This window comes from Medicago sativa, chromosome 4 (assembly GCF_051527215.1).
Source record: "Medicago sativa cultivar Bolivia chromosome 4, Bolivia_mono, whole genome shotgun sequence".
Lineage (NCBI taxonomy): Eukaryota > Viridiplantae > Streptophyta > Magnoliopsida > Fabales > Fabaceae > Medicago > Medicago sativa.
Window position 1 is genome coordinate 18,402,809 of NC_140752.1, and position 16,973 is coordinate 18,419,781.

The window sequence follows — 16,973 nt, forward strand, 5'->3', positions numbered from 1 at the left end:
ATTCAACAGCAATCAACAGCTACTTATTCTTGATCACCTGCAAGTTACTCATACGAAGAGCAACATTTCCAAGCATAAGGGGTGAGATTCACAAACAATAATGTTAAGCATATAATTCAACAATTATATTTAACAACATAAACATCATCAACATATCATAACAATGGTCATGTAGCATCATTATCATCATCATAATCAACTTCATAATCAACATCAATATCAACTTCATAAATCAACTTAACAACTTGACTCACCAATGCAACTTAACTCGACTATGCAACTCTATCATTTTACTCATGCATGTGGTATCATTCTAGGGCATAAGCCCTCGTCTCTTTTTGAGCATAAATATACTCCTAGGGCATGAGCCCTCGTCGCTATTGAGCAAAAGCTCCTAGGGCATGAGCCCTCGTCTTTAAATGAGTATGCATGGACTCAACATCTTACAACTTAGACAACATGAACGTCTTATATGACTCCAATAATTTGGATCAACATCTCACATCTTAGACTGACACATGCAACTTTAATCAATAGTAAACAGCAACATGGCAGCACATCAATAATCTCAAGATATAACAATATCAAAATGTAAACATCGTCTCAAAACATCACTTATAATTCACATAATGCATATACGATTATATATATCATCAGTAACAACATTAAATCATCTTATAACAACTTCACAAATCATAGTTAATATTATATTCAAACATCAACAATTCATCACATAACATCGTATTCAAACATCAACAATTCATCATGCAATTTTGTAAAAAACATAATAAATTATATATAACATATTTCCATGTCAAACCAAGGATACTAGGAAGATAACACAATCATAAACAACTTTCATGTTTATACCAAAGACCAATTTAAAACAGAGACGTGTGAAAAAGATGCAAAAAGATGAAACAGAGAATGTTGTAACCGTACAATTTCGCTAAGACCTCCTAGGAGTATTTTCATCATAACTCAAAAACTAAAAGTCATTTTCACGTCAAACCAAAGCCACTGGAAAACTTACAAAATTATCTAAAACTCTCATGTTTACACCCAAGGCCAATTCTGTACCGATCAATGCCAGTTTTCGTTTCAAAAATCGAAAAAGTTGTGCAGAAAGTCCATAAAAATTCACTGTGACCTACGTGCAGTAATTTGACCATAACTCAAGTTCTATAAATCATTTTGACGTCAGACCAACAGCATTAGAAAAATAATATCCATACCTACAATTTTCGTGTTTACACCTAAGACCAATTTTGTACCGATCAATACCAGTTTCTATTTCAAAATTCGTGACAGAGATAAGAAAAAATAAGGAAAAACAACTTATATTATTCAAACTTCACATTCATTCAAAATCATCACAATCAACAACAACAACTCAACATAATTCATACCCGGTTCATAATATGACATTAACAACAACCATCATCAACAACCGCAAATCAACAACAACATAACATAAATCATCAATTATCACTCTTAACCCTAATTCTCCAATTCTCAAAAACTAAACCTACAACATGTTAAATGAAATTTCAGAATCATAGACTCAAGATTATTGAATGATAGTCCTACACTTACCTTAGATTGATTGATTGCAAGGATTCTACAGACTTCTCTTCTATGGTTCTTCTATTATCTAGGTTTCTCCTCTTTCTCTAGGTTTCTCCTCTTTCTCCCAAAAACAGTTTGCACGTAATCTTTCTTTTCTAACTCTGACTCTCCTCTTTATATAAACCTTAACCTATTTATTTTTTCTTAATTCCAATTCTGCCCCAAAGCCTCATTATTCTACGTAATTATATTTTTCCACTAAATATATTCTTCCACTAATTATATTCTCCCACTAAATATATTCTAATAAATAATAAAATAAAGTCACTCAATAAAATATCAACATATCACATAATTAAATAAATCATATAATTCGACTCTATCTCAAGAAAAATAATTAAATAACAAGGAGGGCGTTACACAAAGCCTGCGTTGGTCAGTTGAATACAGTTTACTATGATGGCCTGTTCGAGAAGCTTGCAATTCTTAAACAAGTGGAAGAGTAATCTGTTGTTGATGTACTGATGACGAGAGAGATTAGCCTTGCGAAGTTTGAAAAGTGCCAATGAAAGAGCTTCTACTCCATCGGTGCAATCGTTGTAATATCCATTTTTGGGGTTACTAAGGTCGAGTTCTTCAAGCAAAGGAAAACACTCGGCAATAAGTAACATGTCAGTGGTATTGATAGAACTAATGCAGGAACAAGTGAGAGAGGTCAAAGTTTTAATCTTTTGGGAGAAAGCTCGCAACCCATTTGCGTGAATGATAGGTTTGTTTGAGAGATCAAGTGTTGTGAGGTTCAATGGGAAACTAGAGACTTTGAGGAGAATAGCGTTGAAGTCATCGTGGTACCGTGGGATGTCAGCAATGTGGTAGCATGAGAGGTTGAGCAAGGTGAGGCTTGGGTACCTTTGTAAGAAGCGAGAGAGGAAAGAGCGTGTTGCAGAAGAGATAGTGAGAGAGAATTTGTGGCGGTTGGTGATGGAGAGGAACTCTTTAGATACAGTAGAGAGAGGTTTTAAATAGCGGTGGTAGTCGAGATCGTCACCAGTGGTGAGGAGTTTGAAAATGCGTACCCAGCAATCATCTGGTAAATAAAACAAATATGTTGCACAAGCCATTGTTCTCTTTTGTGGAAGAGAAAAATTGAGAGAGATAGATTTTTGAGAAAGTGGGAGATTTTAGGGTTTGGTTAGGTTAAAGAAGGAGAAAGATATATATTGATATGATCAAACTCGTCATAGCACTACGCTCATTCAAAGTTGGATTATTTTCCAAATTAAATTTAGGGCTCGTTCAAGGAAAAAAAATTCACATCCAAATCAAAGTCCACTTTTGATATTATACAAAACTTCCCCTAAAAAAAAGAAGACACTAAACAAAACTTAAGAAAGACAAGTTAGACCTCTCAAAAAAAAAAAAAGACAAGTTAGAAAAGAGTAGTGTTTTTTTACCTCTTTCTATCGAAAAAAAGAAGAATTTTGTTTGTTTAGACAATTGCTCTTTAAGCAACTAAGTTGCTCATCTCTCTAAAAATAGTTGAACGCGAGTTACAACACTATCGGATTTTACATACAAAATAGTCGTTCGAGAGTTATGATTCGATATTTAAGAGCAAATTTAGGTGCTTAAAGAGAAATTGTTTGTTTATTGTTTTACATGGACGAAGGAAAATACTAAAGAAGAAAGAAGTGTCTGCATTGCATTTGTATCGACTTGAGGACAGTTTGTTCCATTTTGCAACTTCATGCACACTTTGCTCCATGGTTAAGACTCTTATTTCATTTTGTGCATTCATCTAGCTATCAAGCAGAGATGAGCCTCGATCACAAACAAATTGAAAAGATTTGGTAGTATCATTCCAAACATTGTTGTTTCTATGCATCCAGATACTCTACATTAAATATGGGATGCTGACTTTTGTCAAGTTTGTGCAGTATACCAAAATTATTATGTGCTATGTCACCTAGGTTATTCAATTCAATCGAAATAAAGCTCCACACTCCTATTCGCTGCCAACATTGTATGCTCTTGGGGCACATCAACAACACATGTAAATTGTCTTTTTCTTCATAGCAAAAGGGACAATGCGAAGGACAATTGACACCTCTTGCTTGAAGACGCGACCTGGTGGGTAAACACCCACACGTAACCCTCCATAACGAGGTGGAGTTTTGGTGCGCTAAATCTGATGTCATCCACCATCTATTATGTGCTGATGCGTGTTGGGATCATGTCCCATAATGTTTCTGTAAGCAATATTGATCGAGTAAATTCCAGTTTTCTCAAATTTCCAAACAAACCTATCATGTTGGACCGATGGAAGCAAAGGAGTACTACTGATATGGCAGGCTAAGACATCATCGAACAACAAGCTAATATTCTCCATATGCCAATTTTTTGTGTTGGGATGAACAAATCAGCTACACGGAGATTGTCCATAGCTGGGTTCATTATCGTATGTGGTGGGATGACATACTCATTTCGAATCCAGTTAGGATCCCAAATCAAGATGATATATAGTGCCTGAACTGATGCTCCACTTGAAACCATTTTGAATGACAACTTTAACACCAAATGCTTCTTCAAACTCAGCATGGGTTGTGTCCCGCACTTGAGGCTTTGAGTAGTCTAGTGATCAGAGAGTCTGAGTTAATGAGCAACATCCACGCCTATTTACCCATCATTGCCATGTTGAAAGCCTTGAGACTTTTGAAACATGCCACCAAAGCCTTTTGGAACAGTGAGGCATTCCCAAGATAGCCAATGCATACCTCTATGACCACCATTACCGTGTCCGCATTGTTATCGAAAATGCGACTTAAGTCCCAAAATCCTGGTTTTTGCAACTTTGCGTAGCTTCAACGACTCAAATCCATAGCAAAGTCCCAAAAACAGGCAAAATCCTATCAAAGTCGCACAAAATCGTGAAATCCATTCAAAATCGCGGGATTTTGATAGATTTTGAAGGATTTTGTTCATTTTTTTGATAAGGGTCAATTTTTGACCCGGTTCATAAATTGACCCGATTTGAATCCATGACCCGTTCTATAAATACCCAAAAGGCAAAAATTTTTCATTCTTTCACTTCCCCCCACATTTATGTATATGTATTTTGTGAATTTTGAACTTTAGTCATTTATGACTATATGCAATATATAACATATTTAACATTATTTTTGTTTTGGTAGAATCCTCGATTTTGATTGCGATTTTACGAGTCCCGACTTTGCTATCATATATCGATTCTACAAAAGTCCTTGAGTAAAATCCTTCGATTTTGATTACGATTTTACGAGTCCCGATTTTGCTACTCCCTTTCGACTTGAAGTAAATTCCCTATTTTGATAACCTTGCGTGTCCCTACTATAAAGCATTTACATTTTTTTCAATTTCCTTTATCAGGGTGTTAGGTGGCAAGAAGGTACCAACGACATAAGTAGGGATTAATTGAAAGACGGATTTTATGAGAACTTTCCTTTCTACCTCTGAAAGACACCGACCACTCCAGGAATTTATCTTAGCCCAAACTCGATCCATGATAAATTTAAATGTGGCTGATTTGCTTCTACTAACCATCGATGGAACACCCAGATAATTTCATGCACCTAGAACCTATCTGACCCCATGATGTTAGCTATTATTTTTTCTTTAATTCATACACATTGTTGTTATAAATTTTATACGAGATAAGATAAGATCCATTGACACTATCTCTCAAAAATATCCATTCACAAGTGTAATTTTTGACACAATCCAAATTTCAATCATTCAACCTAATCAATCCAATAACTTAAAATATTATTATTTATTAAGTTGACGCTCACATCACGTATTGTATCTTGCTTTACTAAGCTAGCAAAAAAAAAAATATGGCATTAACACCATAACCCAATGGAAAGCAGTAAGTTGAATCAAAATCAGTAGGCAAACTAAAATAGCAACATGACTTATGACATATCATATCATAGTTAATTCATTCCAAATTAGCACAATAGGAGAAAGTCAATAAAATTATTTACTATTAAGATAAATATAATTAGTATACTGCATTGGACATAAACTAATCAGAACATTGAAAATGTTAGGAATTTGGAATCTTCAGTACATTAGAATAATCAAACACATAATTTGATAAGAAAAATGATTGATTCACAGACTCTTGAATTTGACAACCTTGATAGCGAGTATACATTGAAATGAAATTCTCAGGAACAAATCATGTATCCCAATTGCGGCCTCCGTGTCTGCAAACCCTGTCAAAGAGACAACATCAATTACCAATTTTTACATATGTTTGGATTTATTAGCTCTCAAATCCAACTAAATAATCACTTCCTACTTGAGTCTGATATAGTGAGAAACCTTCAGATATACTAAAACTAAAAGTGAATGATAAAAAGGGGAAATAATTAGCATTATCACATGCAAGAACTTGCAACACTGCTACTAAACAAATATGCTTCACCATTAAAGAATATTGCCATATTACGACATTCCCGTATAGACCAAATAACTACTTGTATATTTACATAAAAAATTCATTTGAATGTCCATTTCCCAAGGAACAAAACTGCATATATTTCTGGAACAGTTATAGACAACAACAAACAATCTTGACACAAAGCTACACTAGTCACAAAGAGAAGACCCCTTGAACCAAAAGAGATTTTAAAAAGTTCAACATAGAAATCGGAATCCAATCAATGAATCAATTCAAAAGTTCAGTATGTAAATTCAAAACAAATTTTTTTAATACATTTTAACTAATATATATTCATTACTACGTAGTAAATTATTTTTATTACGACATTTTAACTAATATGTATTCATACTCCTTAAGGTTTCTAATCGTAAACAGGAAACAAGATCCAAACACTAGAAAGCATGAAAAATATCAGAGAATAATCAAAAGAGGAATCAAGCTTGACTACTAAACTAAGCCTGACTGCTCAATTAACAGTAAAGTTTTGCCAGTGATGTCCGGGATTTCAAATCATATGCATGTTCACAATACCTCTAATTCTATTACATAAATCATGCAAAATGTAAATAAACCCTAGTTGCTTGTATTATGGCAAGGAAAAAGCAGGACTAAAAAAAGTATGTGGGTTAATGTTCGTAAGTTTTGTCCAGAGAGATATAAGATAAAGTTGGTTCTTAAAACTTGGTAGGAAAACACAAAAAGTAATATCTGAGAAATGTGTGCTAAAACAATTATGCAAAACACATGTTGCCAATAAGGAATTCAAGAAGTATGACACAAGAATCTTACTCAAGTAATATAGTTCAAGGCAAAGCAATGGAAATCAATACAATGTAAAACTGCATATAACACCCAACTACTTGCATTGCACATTAGCTTAAGCAATTATCATGCACGAACTGATGAATTCCCACTTATTGTCACTGAATGAATAGCGAGGTGGAGCAATTATCTTTCTCAACGATGGCCTTGAAAATACAATCAAGGCAACAACGTCAGCGTGCACTTTATGGCAGTTCCTCAAATTGATCTCTCTCAGTTGTATGCAGTTTTCTACCACATGCTTTAATCCAGTCTCTGTGACATTAGAACAACCTTCCAGTAATAGATGCAAAAGCCCACAACAACTCTTTGAGATCACACGTAGTGTTTCATCAACAACTTTTGTACATGACAAGTTCAATACCTCCAACTTGGGAACTTCAAAGTTCATTTTGTGTACATTCACTCTTGGATAGTGGGATAAGTTCAAATGTCTAATTTTATAATTTCTCCTTAAAAGTAAACAAATACTTTCTCCAGACCCAGTAAATAAAAAATCTCCTAGAATCATGCCGTTGCACCGGCTCAAATGAAGCCGCTGCAAATTGGGGAATAAGGACGCAATCATTTCGATGATTTCATTTCCTAAACACCAGTTGTGAACTAAATTGAGAGACTCCAATTGAGGGCTTACAACAAAACCCACCAAAGACTTAGAATTGGTAAAGGATAAAGAGTGCAATGTTGGTCTCTCATGTAGAGCAGAAGCAATGCCTGCGTTGGTTAGTTGATGACAGTCGATTATAATGGCCTCTTCGAGAAACTTACAATTCTTAAACAAGTGGAAAAGCAATCCGTTGTTGATGTACTGATGACGAGAGAGATTAACCTTGCGAAGTTTGGAAAGTGCCAAAGAAAGAGCTTCTATGCCAACTGTGCAATCGTTGTAATATCCATTTCCAGGGTAACCGAGGTCGAGTTCTTCGAGTAGAGGAAAACACTCGGCAATAAGTAACATGTCAGTGGTATTGATAGAACTAATGTGGGAACAAGTGAGACAGGTCAAAGTTGTAATCTTCTGGGACAAAGCTCGTAACCCATTTGCGGGAATGATAGGTTTGTTGGAAAGATCAAGTGTCATGAGGTTCAATGGGAAACGAGATACTTCGAGGAGAATCGCGTTGAAGTCAGCGTGGTAACTTGGGAGGTCAGGTGTGTGGTAGCGGGAGAGGTTGAGCGAGGTGAGGTTTGGGAACCTTTGAAAGAAGAGATGGAGGAAAGGGCGTGTTGCGGAAGAGATGGTGAGAGAGAATTTGTGGCGGTTGGTGACGGAGAGGAACTCTTTCGATACGGTGGAGAGAGGTTTTAAATAGCGGTCGTAGTCCGCGTCGTCGATGTTGGTGAGGAGTTTGAAGATGCGTAGCCAGCAATCATCGGGTAAATAAAATAAATCTGCTGCAGAAGCCATTATTTTTTTCTTAGCAGCCATTACTTTACCTTTTTCTTCGTGGAAGAGAAAAATTGAGACACAGAGAGAGTTTTGAGAAAGTGGGAGAATTTAGGGTTTGGTTAGGTTAAAGAAGGATATATATATATATAGACACACGCACACACACGGACAACACTATGCTCATCCAAAGTTGGATTGTTTCCCAAGTTAAAGTTAGGGCTCGTTCAAGAAAAAGAAAATTCAAATCCAAATCAAAGTCCACTTTTTTTTTTTTTTACTAGCGGAAAGACGGGCACTATCGTGCCCGTCTGTCCGCTCTTTCTACTGCTCTAATGCATGTGATTATTTTATTATGTTTGTTTGTATAATTTTGATTAAATTTTTTAAATTTTTAAATATTAATGGAAATTATTGATATATTGATTTATAAACAAAATATTGTCAAGTTATATAACAATTATTTATGAACTCAACATATTTTAGTTTGTCTGTATATAAAATAAAGAAAAAATAATGATCTTTTATTGTTTTTTGAAGGGTGATCTTTTATTGTTTATTCTAATAGTATTAGTAACATCATAACATAAATGTATAAATGACATTTTATGTAAAAGAATATCTTTAAAAAGTACATTTTTCGTAAAATCTTCATCTTCTCCTTCTATTTTCCCTTCATTAATGAGAACTTTTGTTGAATTTTGAGAAACTCCTCTCGATAAAGCTACATATAATTGACCATGACTGAAAACATGTCGTGGAAGATAGATTCCGACATTGGGAATGGTCTGCCCTTTAACATTAATTTTTGCTCACATTTGTTACTAATATTTTTTTAGAGGATTTAAAGTCCAATCTTTAACATAATATTTTGCTCACGTTTGTTACTAATATTTTTTTCCAGAGGATTTAAAGTTCAATCTTTAACATTAGTTTTTGCTCACGTTTGTTACTAATATTTTTTTAGAGTATTTAAAGTTTAATCTTTAACATTATTTTTTTCTCACGTTTGTTACTAATTTTTTTTAGAGGATTTATAGTCCAATCTTCAACAATATTTTTTGCTCACGTCTATTACTAATCTTTTTTTAGAGGATTTAAAGTCCAATCTTTAACAATATTTTTTGCTCACGTTTGTTACTAATTTTTTAGAGGATTTAAATTCCAATATTTAACATCATTTTTTGCTCACGTTTGTTACTAATCTTTTTTTTTAGAGGATTTAAAGTCCAATCTTTTCCATTATTTTTTACTCACGTTTGTTACAATTGATCAAAGACTAAGAATGAGTAATTTATATCAATAAAATAATATGGAATACTGTTTTTTGTGGAAGGGATATGAAAATACTTGACAATCTTTGTCGGTTGTATTGAGGGGAACAACACAGATGTACAACATAAAAGCGGCTAATAAAAAAGTAACATGAGTTGTTGTTTTGTGCTAGTTTTTTTGCGAGTTTGATCTTTGCTTAACAGAGGTAAAAGAGGGTTAACGGTGACGATTAGTGACATGGATTACTAATCCACGTCTTATTTTATAATAGGCTATTTGTATTTAAAATTAAGGGTATTTTTGGAAAGAAAAGTCCAACCCAAAGGTGTGCTTATAGATAAAAAAAAAGCACACTATCACAGTTTGTATAAGCAATTATAAACCAGCAAAGTCAAATAATTCTTAAAATTAATCGTAAATAATTTGAATCAAAATCACTTATAAACCAGCAAATATAATTTTTAAACTTTTTGTGAGTTTGATCTGTTGTTAACGGTGGTAAAAGAAAGTTAACGGTGACGATTAGTGACATTGATTATTAATCCACGTGTTATTTTATAATTGGCTATTTGTATTTAAAATTAAGGGTGTTTTTGGAAAGAAAATTTCAACCAAAAAGTGTGCTGAAAGGGGTAGTTTTCTTTATAGATAGTATAGATTAATACTATCATAAAGATAAGCACTAGCGTGTATGTCTATCTGCAATTTTTTTATTGTATAATAACTATTTTAATTTAGTTTATTAATTTTTGTTTTTTTTTATAATAAGTATCTTATCTAAACTTATTGAATTTAACTTTAAATATTAAACTTCTATGTTTTTAAATTTTACTTTTTTTGTTGAAATAATAAGTTGTTAATGGAATTTTTTATATAAATACAAGCAAATAAGCAATTAGTTTTCAAGTTTTCTATGATTATGGTTCAGATTAAAATTAAATTCAAATTTGAAACAAATTGAGTTGTTAAGGGTAAAAATCTCTAATCCCTAAAAAAAAAGGGTAAAAATCTCTAAAAAAGGTCCAATCAAAAAGTATTTAATAGACTGTTAACTTTTGAGTAGTCTCTTTATATAATGATGATGGTATAGATACTAGTCATTCCGTGTGATGCATGAGTAAGTTTTATTGAATTATTGTAGTTTAAAGAAACAGTTTAATATATATTGATATGAACATTTTTTTATATTGGTTGTGCTTTTAGTTTAGAAAATTATTTAACTACAAACAAAAAATTGCATAAAATTTATTAATAAGTGAAATAAACCACTTACCTGCAATGTAATGTCTCCTTTCCAAAACAAAAAAAATGTAATGAATTTTTTTGACAAAATGTAATGTCAGTCTCAATTAAAAAATAAGTGAAATAGAAGACACTCCTAGCAATATGAATTATAAGCACAGTTGAATTAAATTACAAGTTACAGGTTAGTTAATGATTTGGCAGGAATACTAGACGAGTTATTACAGAGGTTGCTTGTTCTGCAAGTTATCTGTGTGAACTTCCTTCTTTCTTGTAGCTCTTAGGGTCAAGCACATTATTATTTCCTTCCAATTTTTTATAATTCAATATTAGTTAATAGTTTGTTATTGATAATAAAAATAAAAGTTTCTTCCTCAGAAACTTATATTTTATTTTGAGCATTCTACATTACATACATGGTAATTCTTACTGATATGGTAACAAGTTTGTTCTGTTATAGGTAGCTGAACTTAAAGAAACATGAGTGCACTTCTGCATTGGTTTAATTTTCCCATATTGAAGTTATTACAACATATTACTAGATTCCAAACATTGCGCCCAATCTGAAGTCAGATTACCAAACAAATGGATTCATGTGTGCAAACTAGGAACCATAAATAACATTGAATTAACTTTATGCAGCAATATCATTAATTGAACTTTCTGTCCTAAGTATAAGCTATGCTCCCTCTGCTAGTTTATTCAAATCAAGAAAAATAATGTCAATTGTTGATATTTGTTGATAAGTGGGAAGACACACCCGAGTCTAGGTTAAGAAGAAACTCGCTGTGTACGTTTCAATGGTAATCTTGTAATCTGGACCATCATAATATTTATGATAAAGTTAGTTTATAATTAGAATTAACTATAAAAAGAAACTGAAATCAAACAAATATCTACATTCTTTGAATAATAAATCTAAAAGTAGTCTCTTGTATAGCACGAGTCAATCTGGGAAACAATTGAAAAAGCAAATGCTTGAAAAGTTAGTATCTGATAGTAATGATGCTTCAATCAGCAAGATTTAGTAACATATAGAAGCTGATTAAACAACTTTAAGTAAATGTAAGGAATCGTGTAAGCGGACAAATAGTGGAATAATTGAATAATAGCTGCAACTACTTATAAGTAATTTAATGTAAAGAATCATCTTGGGAGTTAGGAGTACTCTTGATGACCTTCTCTGCCTGCCTTCATCATCCTCTTCCAGCAGAAATAATCAATTAACAAAGTAATCACCACACAAGTGATGATAAATCATCATCAACATATGGGAACAAGTTGGGCAAGTCTGAAAAAATGTTGTTAGTAATGTCGGATTCACTAATTTCCATCCATTGTTGTCGTGTGTCGCAATTGTCATGACATTGTGTGGTCGAATTCAGGAGAAAACTCTGGTCCTGCTCCGGCATTGAGTGAGTAGCTTCTACGCTAAATTGTGTTTCAAAAGGACTCCTCTTTGATTTTTTCATTCTACCTTTTTTCTCTTCGGTTGAGCTCTTTAAATAATTTCTATACTTCTGCAAAGCAACATTTCAATTACAATGTTAATAATATATAATACTCCATAAATTTCAGTTTAAAATCACACAAAATTGAACACAAGTAGTATATTATCAACAAGAGGATATATAGAAGCTAATGGAGAAATACTTATATTCTATTCTAAAACTCAGATTTCAGTATCTGCCATGACTGCATAATTCACTACTTTACAATTTCAATAGTTTTAATAACATGCAAGACTAAGGTATAAACAACATACATGATTTACAAAATTACAACAACAGAGTTAGGTAAAAGATCACTGACAATCCTAGCCAACTAGACTTAGGTACGTACAATATATCAAATTTACAGAATCAACAAAATTTATGCTAAAACTAACCTGTAAATGGCTGGCAACATGTTCTTTTTTCATATCGGGAACATCCATGATTTTCAGAATCTTTTTTGGCGTTGCCCCTGAAAATTAAGAGAAAAACATGCACATAAGTTCAACTGTTGAAGAATGCAACAAAGCATATAGTAAAAAAGTAATTAGGAAAGAATCATACTATCAAGGCCTAGTTGATTGACAGCATATAGAAACCGCTGATGCAGTTCTGGCGACCAAGACAAACGGGCCTTCTTTGCAAGTGTTTCTTTTGAGGCATTAGCATCTTCTCTACCCCGTTTTCTATTTTTTTGAACCACCGAGCTTCCAACAATTTCATATTCTTTATTTTCAGTCAAACAGTTTCTAATTCTTACTACATGTTGCCACATGGTCTTGACCTCTTTTTCAACCAAAGGCTTAGTCCAATATTCGCAAGCCCCACATTCAATAGACTTCATGATAGAACTTGCTGTGGAATCAACAGCCATCACTACAAAAGAGAAATAATATTAATGTCAGTTCACACTTCTTAAGTACATATGTATGAATAAATCATGTGAAATGTGTAACTAAAGACTTTTAATGAAAAAGTTGAATAAATTCTTACTAATGACAGGAATGTTGAGTTGTAGGGTAACATTTTGGACAAAGTCATAAACATCCATGTTTGGCATATGAGCATCAATCAACATTACATCGAAACAGTCCTTTCTTTCCAACAAATTCAAGGCATCAGAAGCTGTATTGCATTTGGTAACTGAAATAAACAAACATATAAAAATATACATAAGAATAGACAAACAAACAAACAAACAAACATGAAAAAACATAAAAGTAAGAACGTAGAAACTTTAGAATTGAATAAGGTGCAATTAACTAAGTAACAAACCTTGATAATGATATCGATTACACATCTCCTCAATAGAGTTGAGGACAGTGATGTCATGATCAATTGCAATAACCTTGAGACCGGCTGGGAATGATGGGTTGTCAGTGAAAACTGCCATTACAATTTGCAGTAAAACCCAAGAAAGAAACAAGTTAGAGAAAAAATAGAATTGAGAGGGTAGAAGAATGTGTGAAATTATTAGTAACTAGGGTTTGTGTTTTGCAAAGGTCTCAGAACAAGAAAGTGAGTAGTCTACGAAGAGAAGTAAAGGCATATACTTATAGGGTTAGGGTTTCGTTGTTTACAACTTGTGATAAACAGAAACAAGAGTGAGTGAGTGATTCCAGAAGAGAAGTAAACAGATATATTTATAGGGTTAGGGTTTTGATTGCAATTCTTGAACAAGAAAGAGAAACAATGAATGTGATCCATCAAGAGAAGTAAACAGATATATTTATAGAGTTAGGGTTTTGTTGGATCAACTAAGGCGCCAGACAGCGGGAATAGAGAAGCGAAGTGAAGAGTGACCTGTCTCGTTGTTTCCTTAATTTGGACAGCTGTATGTGTATGGAACTTACACATAGGTTGTCAAATTTTTTAATTACTTTGATTTTATTTTTTTATAAGACAATGACAATTTTTCTTTTACTAAATTGACCCGTTAGTTAAATTTTTTTTTTTAAAAAAAAAAATTAAACTATTAATTGGTTACTCATACAGTTACTAATAATTTAATCAGTTCCCGTGAGCTTAGCTCAGTTGGTAAGGACAATGCATAATATATGCAAGGTCCGGGTTCGAACCCCGGACACTACCAAAAAAAAAAAACTAATAATTTAATCAGTTAACTCAACCGTTGATTTTAATTATTTTTTTTAAAAAACTAATAATTTAATCAGTTAACTCAACCGTTAATTTTAATTATTTTTTTTAAAAGACAGCGACACTTTTTTTTTACTAAATTGACTCGTTTAAAATTTATAATTTTTTTAAACTATTAATTGTATTGTCATATAGCTACTAATAATTCTTTTCTTTTCTCTTTTCTTCTCTTTTCTTTCTTTTTTTTTTTCTCGTCCTCGTGAGCTTAGCTCAGTTGTTAGGGACAATGCATAAAATATGCAAGATCCGAGGTTTGAACCTCGGCCACCACAAAAAAATATAGCTACTAATAACTTAATTAGTTAACTCAGTTAATTTTATTAAACATTATAAATTTAATACGTTTGTTAATCCGTTATCAAGGTTTTATGTTCGACTCACACGTACCAATTTCGATCGGCTAGAACTTAATTTAAATAAGGCTCTCCAACATGTGAACTGTGGGATTAAACCCTTCGGATTACACAGTTTTTAGGTCGGATACCGAGTTTTCAAAACAAAAAAAATATCAGTTAATTTGTTGTCCACTATGAATTCATAAGTTATATGTTATATGCTACTAGTATTTATCAGAGTCTTTGTTGTCGATATAGTTTTTAATCCTTTGTGTTTTAGGCTAGGGCGAGTCCAATTCGTTGAGGGAATATGAACCACGTTGTGGAGACACCCTAGAGGCACACTCAAGTGAGCCCAGAGATTCAATCGAGATCGCTTGATTATGATCACATGTCAAGCAGTTTTTACACAACTCTTTGAAAATCAAGGATTTAGGAAAACTTAAACAGTTCCTTAGATTATGGGTTGCTTATTTTAAGTCAAACATCTCATTATGTCAAAGAAAAGGGTGTATTTACTTGTTATCTGATTCCGACTCTCTTGTTTCCAAACCAATGTCCACTTCTTCTAACCCCTCGTTTAAATTGCATCATTATAGTAAACCTTATAATGGTATTGCATCATATAGAAGATTAGTTGGCAATCTACTCTATTTCAATACTACACGACCTGCTATTACTTTCATTACTCAACAATCGAGCCAACATCTTTCACACCCTACATATGCACATAATAACGATGCATTCAGAGTTCTAAAATATAAAGAGACTTGTTCTTTCCTAGAAATTCACCAGTTCACCTTCAAGGTTTCTCTGATGCTGACTGGACATGATGTGAAGACACAAGAAGTTCAATCTCTAGTCAGTGTATCTTTCTTGGCAATTCTCTGATCTCATGGAGGACAAAGAAATATCTCACAGTCTCAAGATCATCATCAGAAGCTAAATATTGTGCCTTAGTTGTTGCTACGTGATTACCATATTTGCTTAAAGATTTGAAGGTCACAACAAATAAGCTATCAATTTTGTATTGTGATAATCAAAGTGCTATTTACATATCTGCCAATCTTCTCTTCCATGAAAGAACAAAGCACCTTGAAATAGATTTTCATATAGTAAGAGAAAAATCGTAAGCTGGAATCTTCAAGTTATTGCATGTACCTTCCAAAAGATCGGATAACAGACTTCTTCGCTGAGCCATTTTGCTTCCTCAACTATTAACATGCTACTATCCAAGTTGGGATTGATGGATATCTACCTAGCTCTAACTTGTGGGGGGATATTGCATCATGAAGATTATGTTAAAGAAGTTAGTTAGAATTAGATTACTTAGACAACAAGTTACCTTGCTAAGTAGTTAATTGTATTGATCTTATGTGATTAGTTAAGGAATAAACTAGCATAGAACCACAATTGATCATAAACAGATTGTACAACTATTATTAATCAATGAATTCACTATTTTCATTTATATCATAAGAGTAGGCACTGGTTCTGACTTCGTTGGCGATGCGTGAACATATGCTTTCCGGCACTGGTTTCACTGAAAAAGGTGTTGAAGGCGTCATCTCCTCCTCTTACAGTCATGTCCCTGAGCATCTGGCCATGAGACTAACTACCATGTTCAAGGAAGGTAGTAAAGTTCCAAGCCGGCATTTCAGACCGGGATACCAGCTTGATCAATGTGTATTGAAATGCACTCTTTCATTTTCTTAGGAAATTGAAACTGAACGAAGAAAGGAAAAGTTAATAAAGAAAGAAGAAAATGAAAAAGGAGATGCGTTAATTAAGACGCATCTCCCTTTTGAATTTGCGAGCGGCGTTTACATAATTGCCATATCATCCAATGTCCAAACCTTTTCTACAATCTCTATGCCTCGGTGTTCCTTCCAGAATTGTGATCTTAAAGTGGAATGCCATATCATCCAACCTAGTTATTTTATCATGTGATCCTGAAACAACTCTGTCATATAGAGCTATCTTAAAATTTATGCATCTTTCTGGTTTTCTCTTCTGTAAAAATTTAACAAAACATGCTTCGACTTCCACATTAAAATGAAAAATGAGAAAAGCTTTTGAATGTGATTCAACAGTAAAAAAAAAAACTCTTTTAACAATGACAATATTTAGTGGAATGCCCAAGTTAGAATTAATTATGGAATTCTTCAACTCTAAGACAGATCCAACGTATCCTAAACCAGACAGGT

The 16,973-nt window shown here is 33.1% G+C and overlaps 3 protein-coding genes across 3 annotated transcripts; all 3 read right to left on the minus strand.

Annotated features, from left to right (window-relative positions):
* Positions 1-1,985: 1,985 nt before the first annotated feature.
* Positions 1,986-2,690, minus strand: LOC146926909 (F-box/LRR-repeat protein 16-like). Its single transcript, XM_085706991.1, has one exon. It carries the CDS (start codon positions 2,688-2,690, stop codon positions 1,986-1,988), a length of 705 nt encoding a protein of 234 aa, XP_085563117.1.
* A 4,242-nt stretch (positions 2,691-6,932) lies between these two features.
* Positions 6,933-8,285, minus strand: LOC146926910 (F-box/LRR-repeat protein 16-like). Its single transcript, XM_085706992.1, has one exon. The coding sequence runs from the start codon at positions 8,283-8,285 to the stop codon at positions 6,933-6,935; it is 1,353 nt and encodes a 450-aa protein (XP_085563118.1).
* A 3,731-nt stretch (positions 8,286-12,016) lies between these two features.
* On the minus strand, positions 12,017-13,667 carry LOC146926911 (two-component response regulator ARR14-like). Its single transcript, XM_085706993.1, has 5 exons — positions 13,550-13,667; positions 13,268-13,417; positions 12,905-13,129; positions 12,670-12,746; positions 12,017-12,301 (listed from the first exon to the last, which is right to left on the minus strand). Exons 1-5 carry the CDS (start codon positions 13,665-13,667, stop codon positions 12,017-12,019), a joined length of 855 nt encoding a protein of 284 aa, XP_085563119.1.
* Between the last annotated feature and the right edge of the window lie 3,306 nt (positions 13,668-16,973).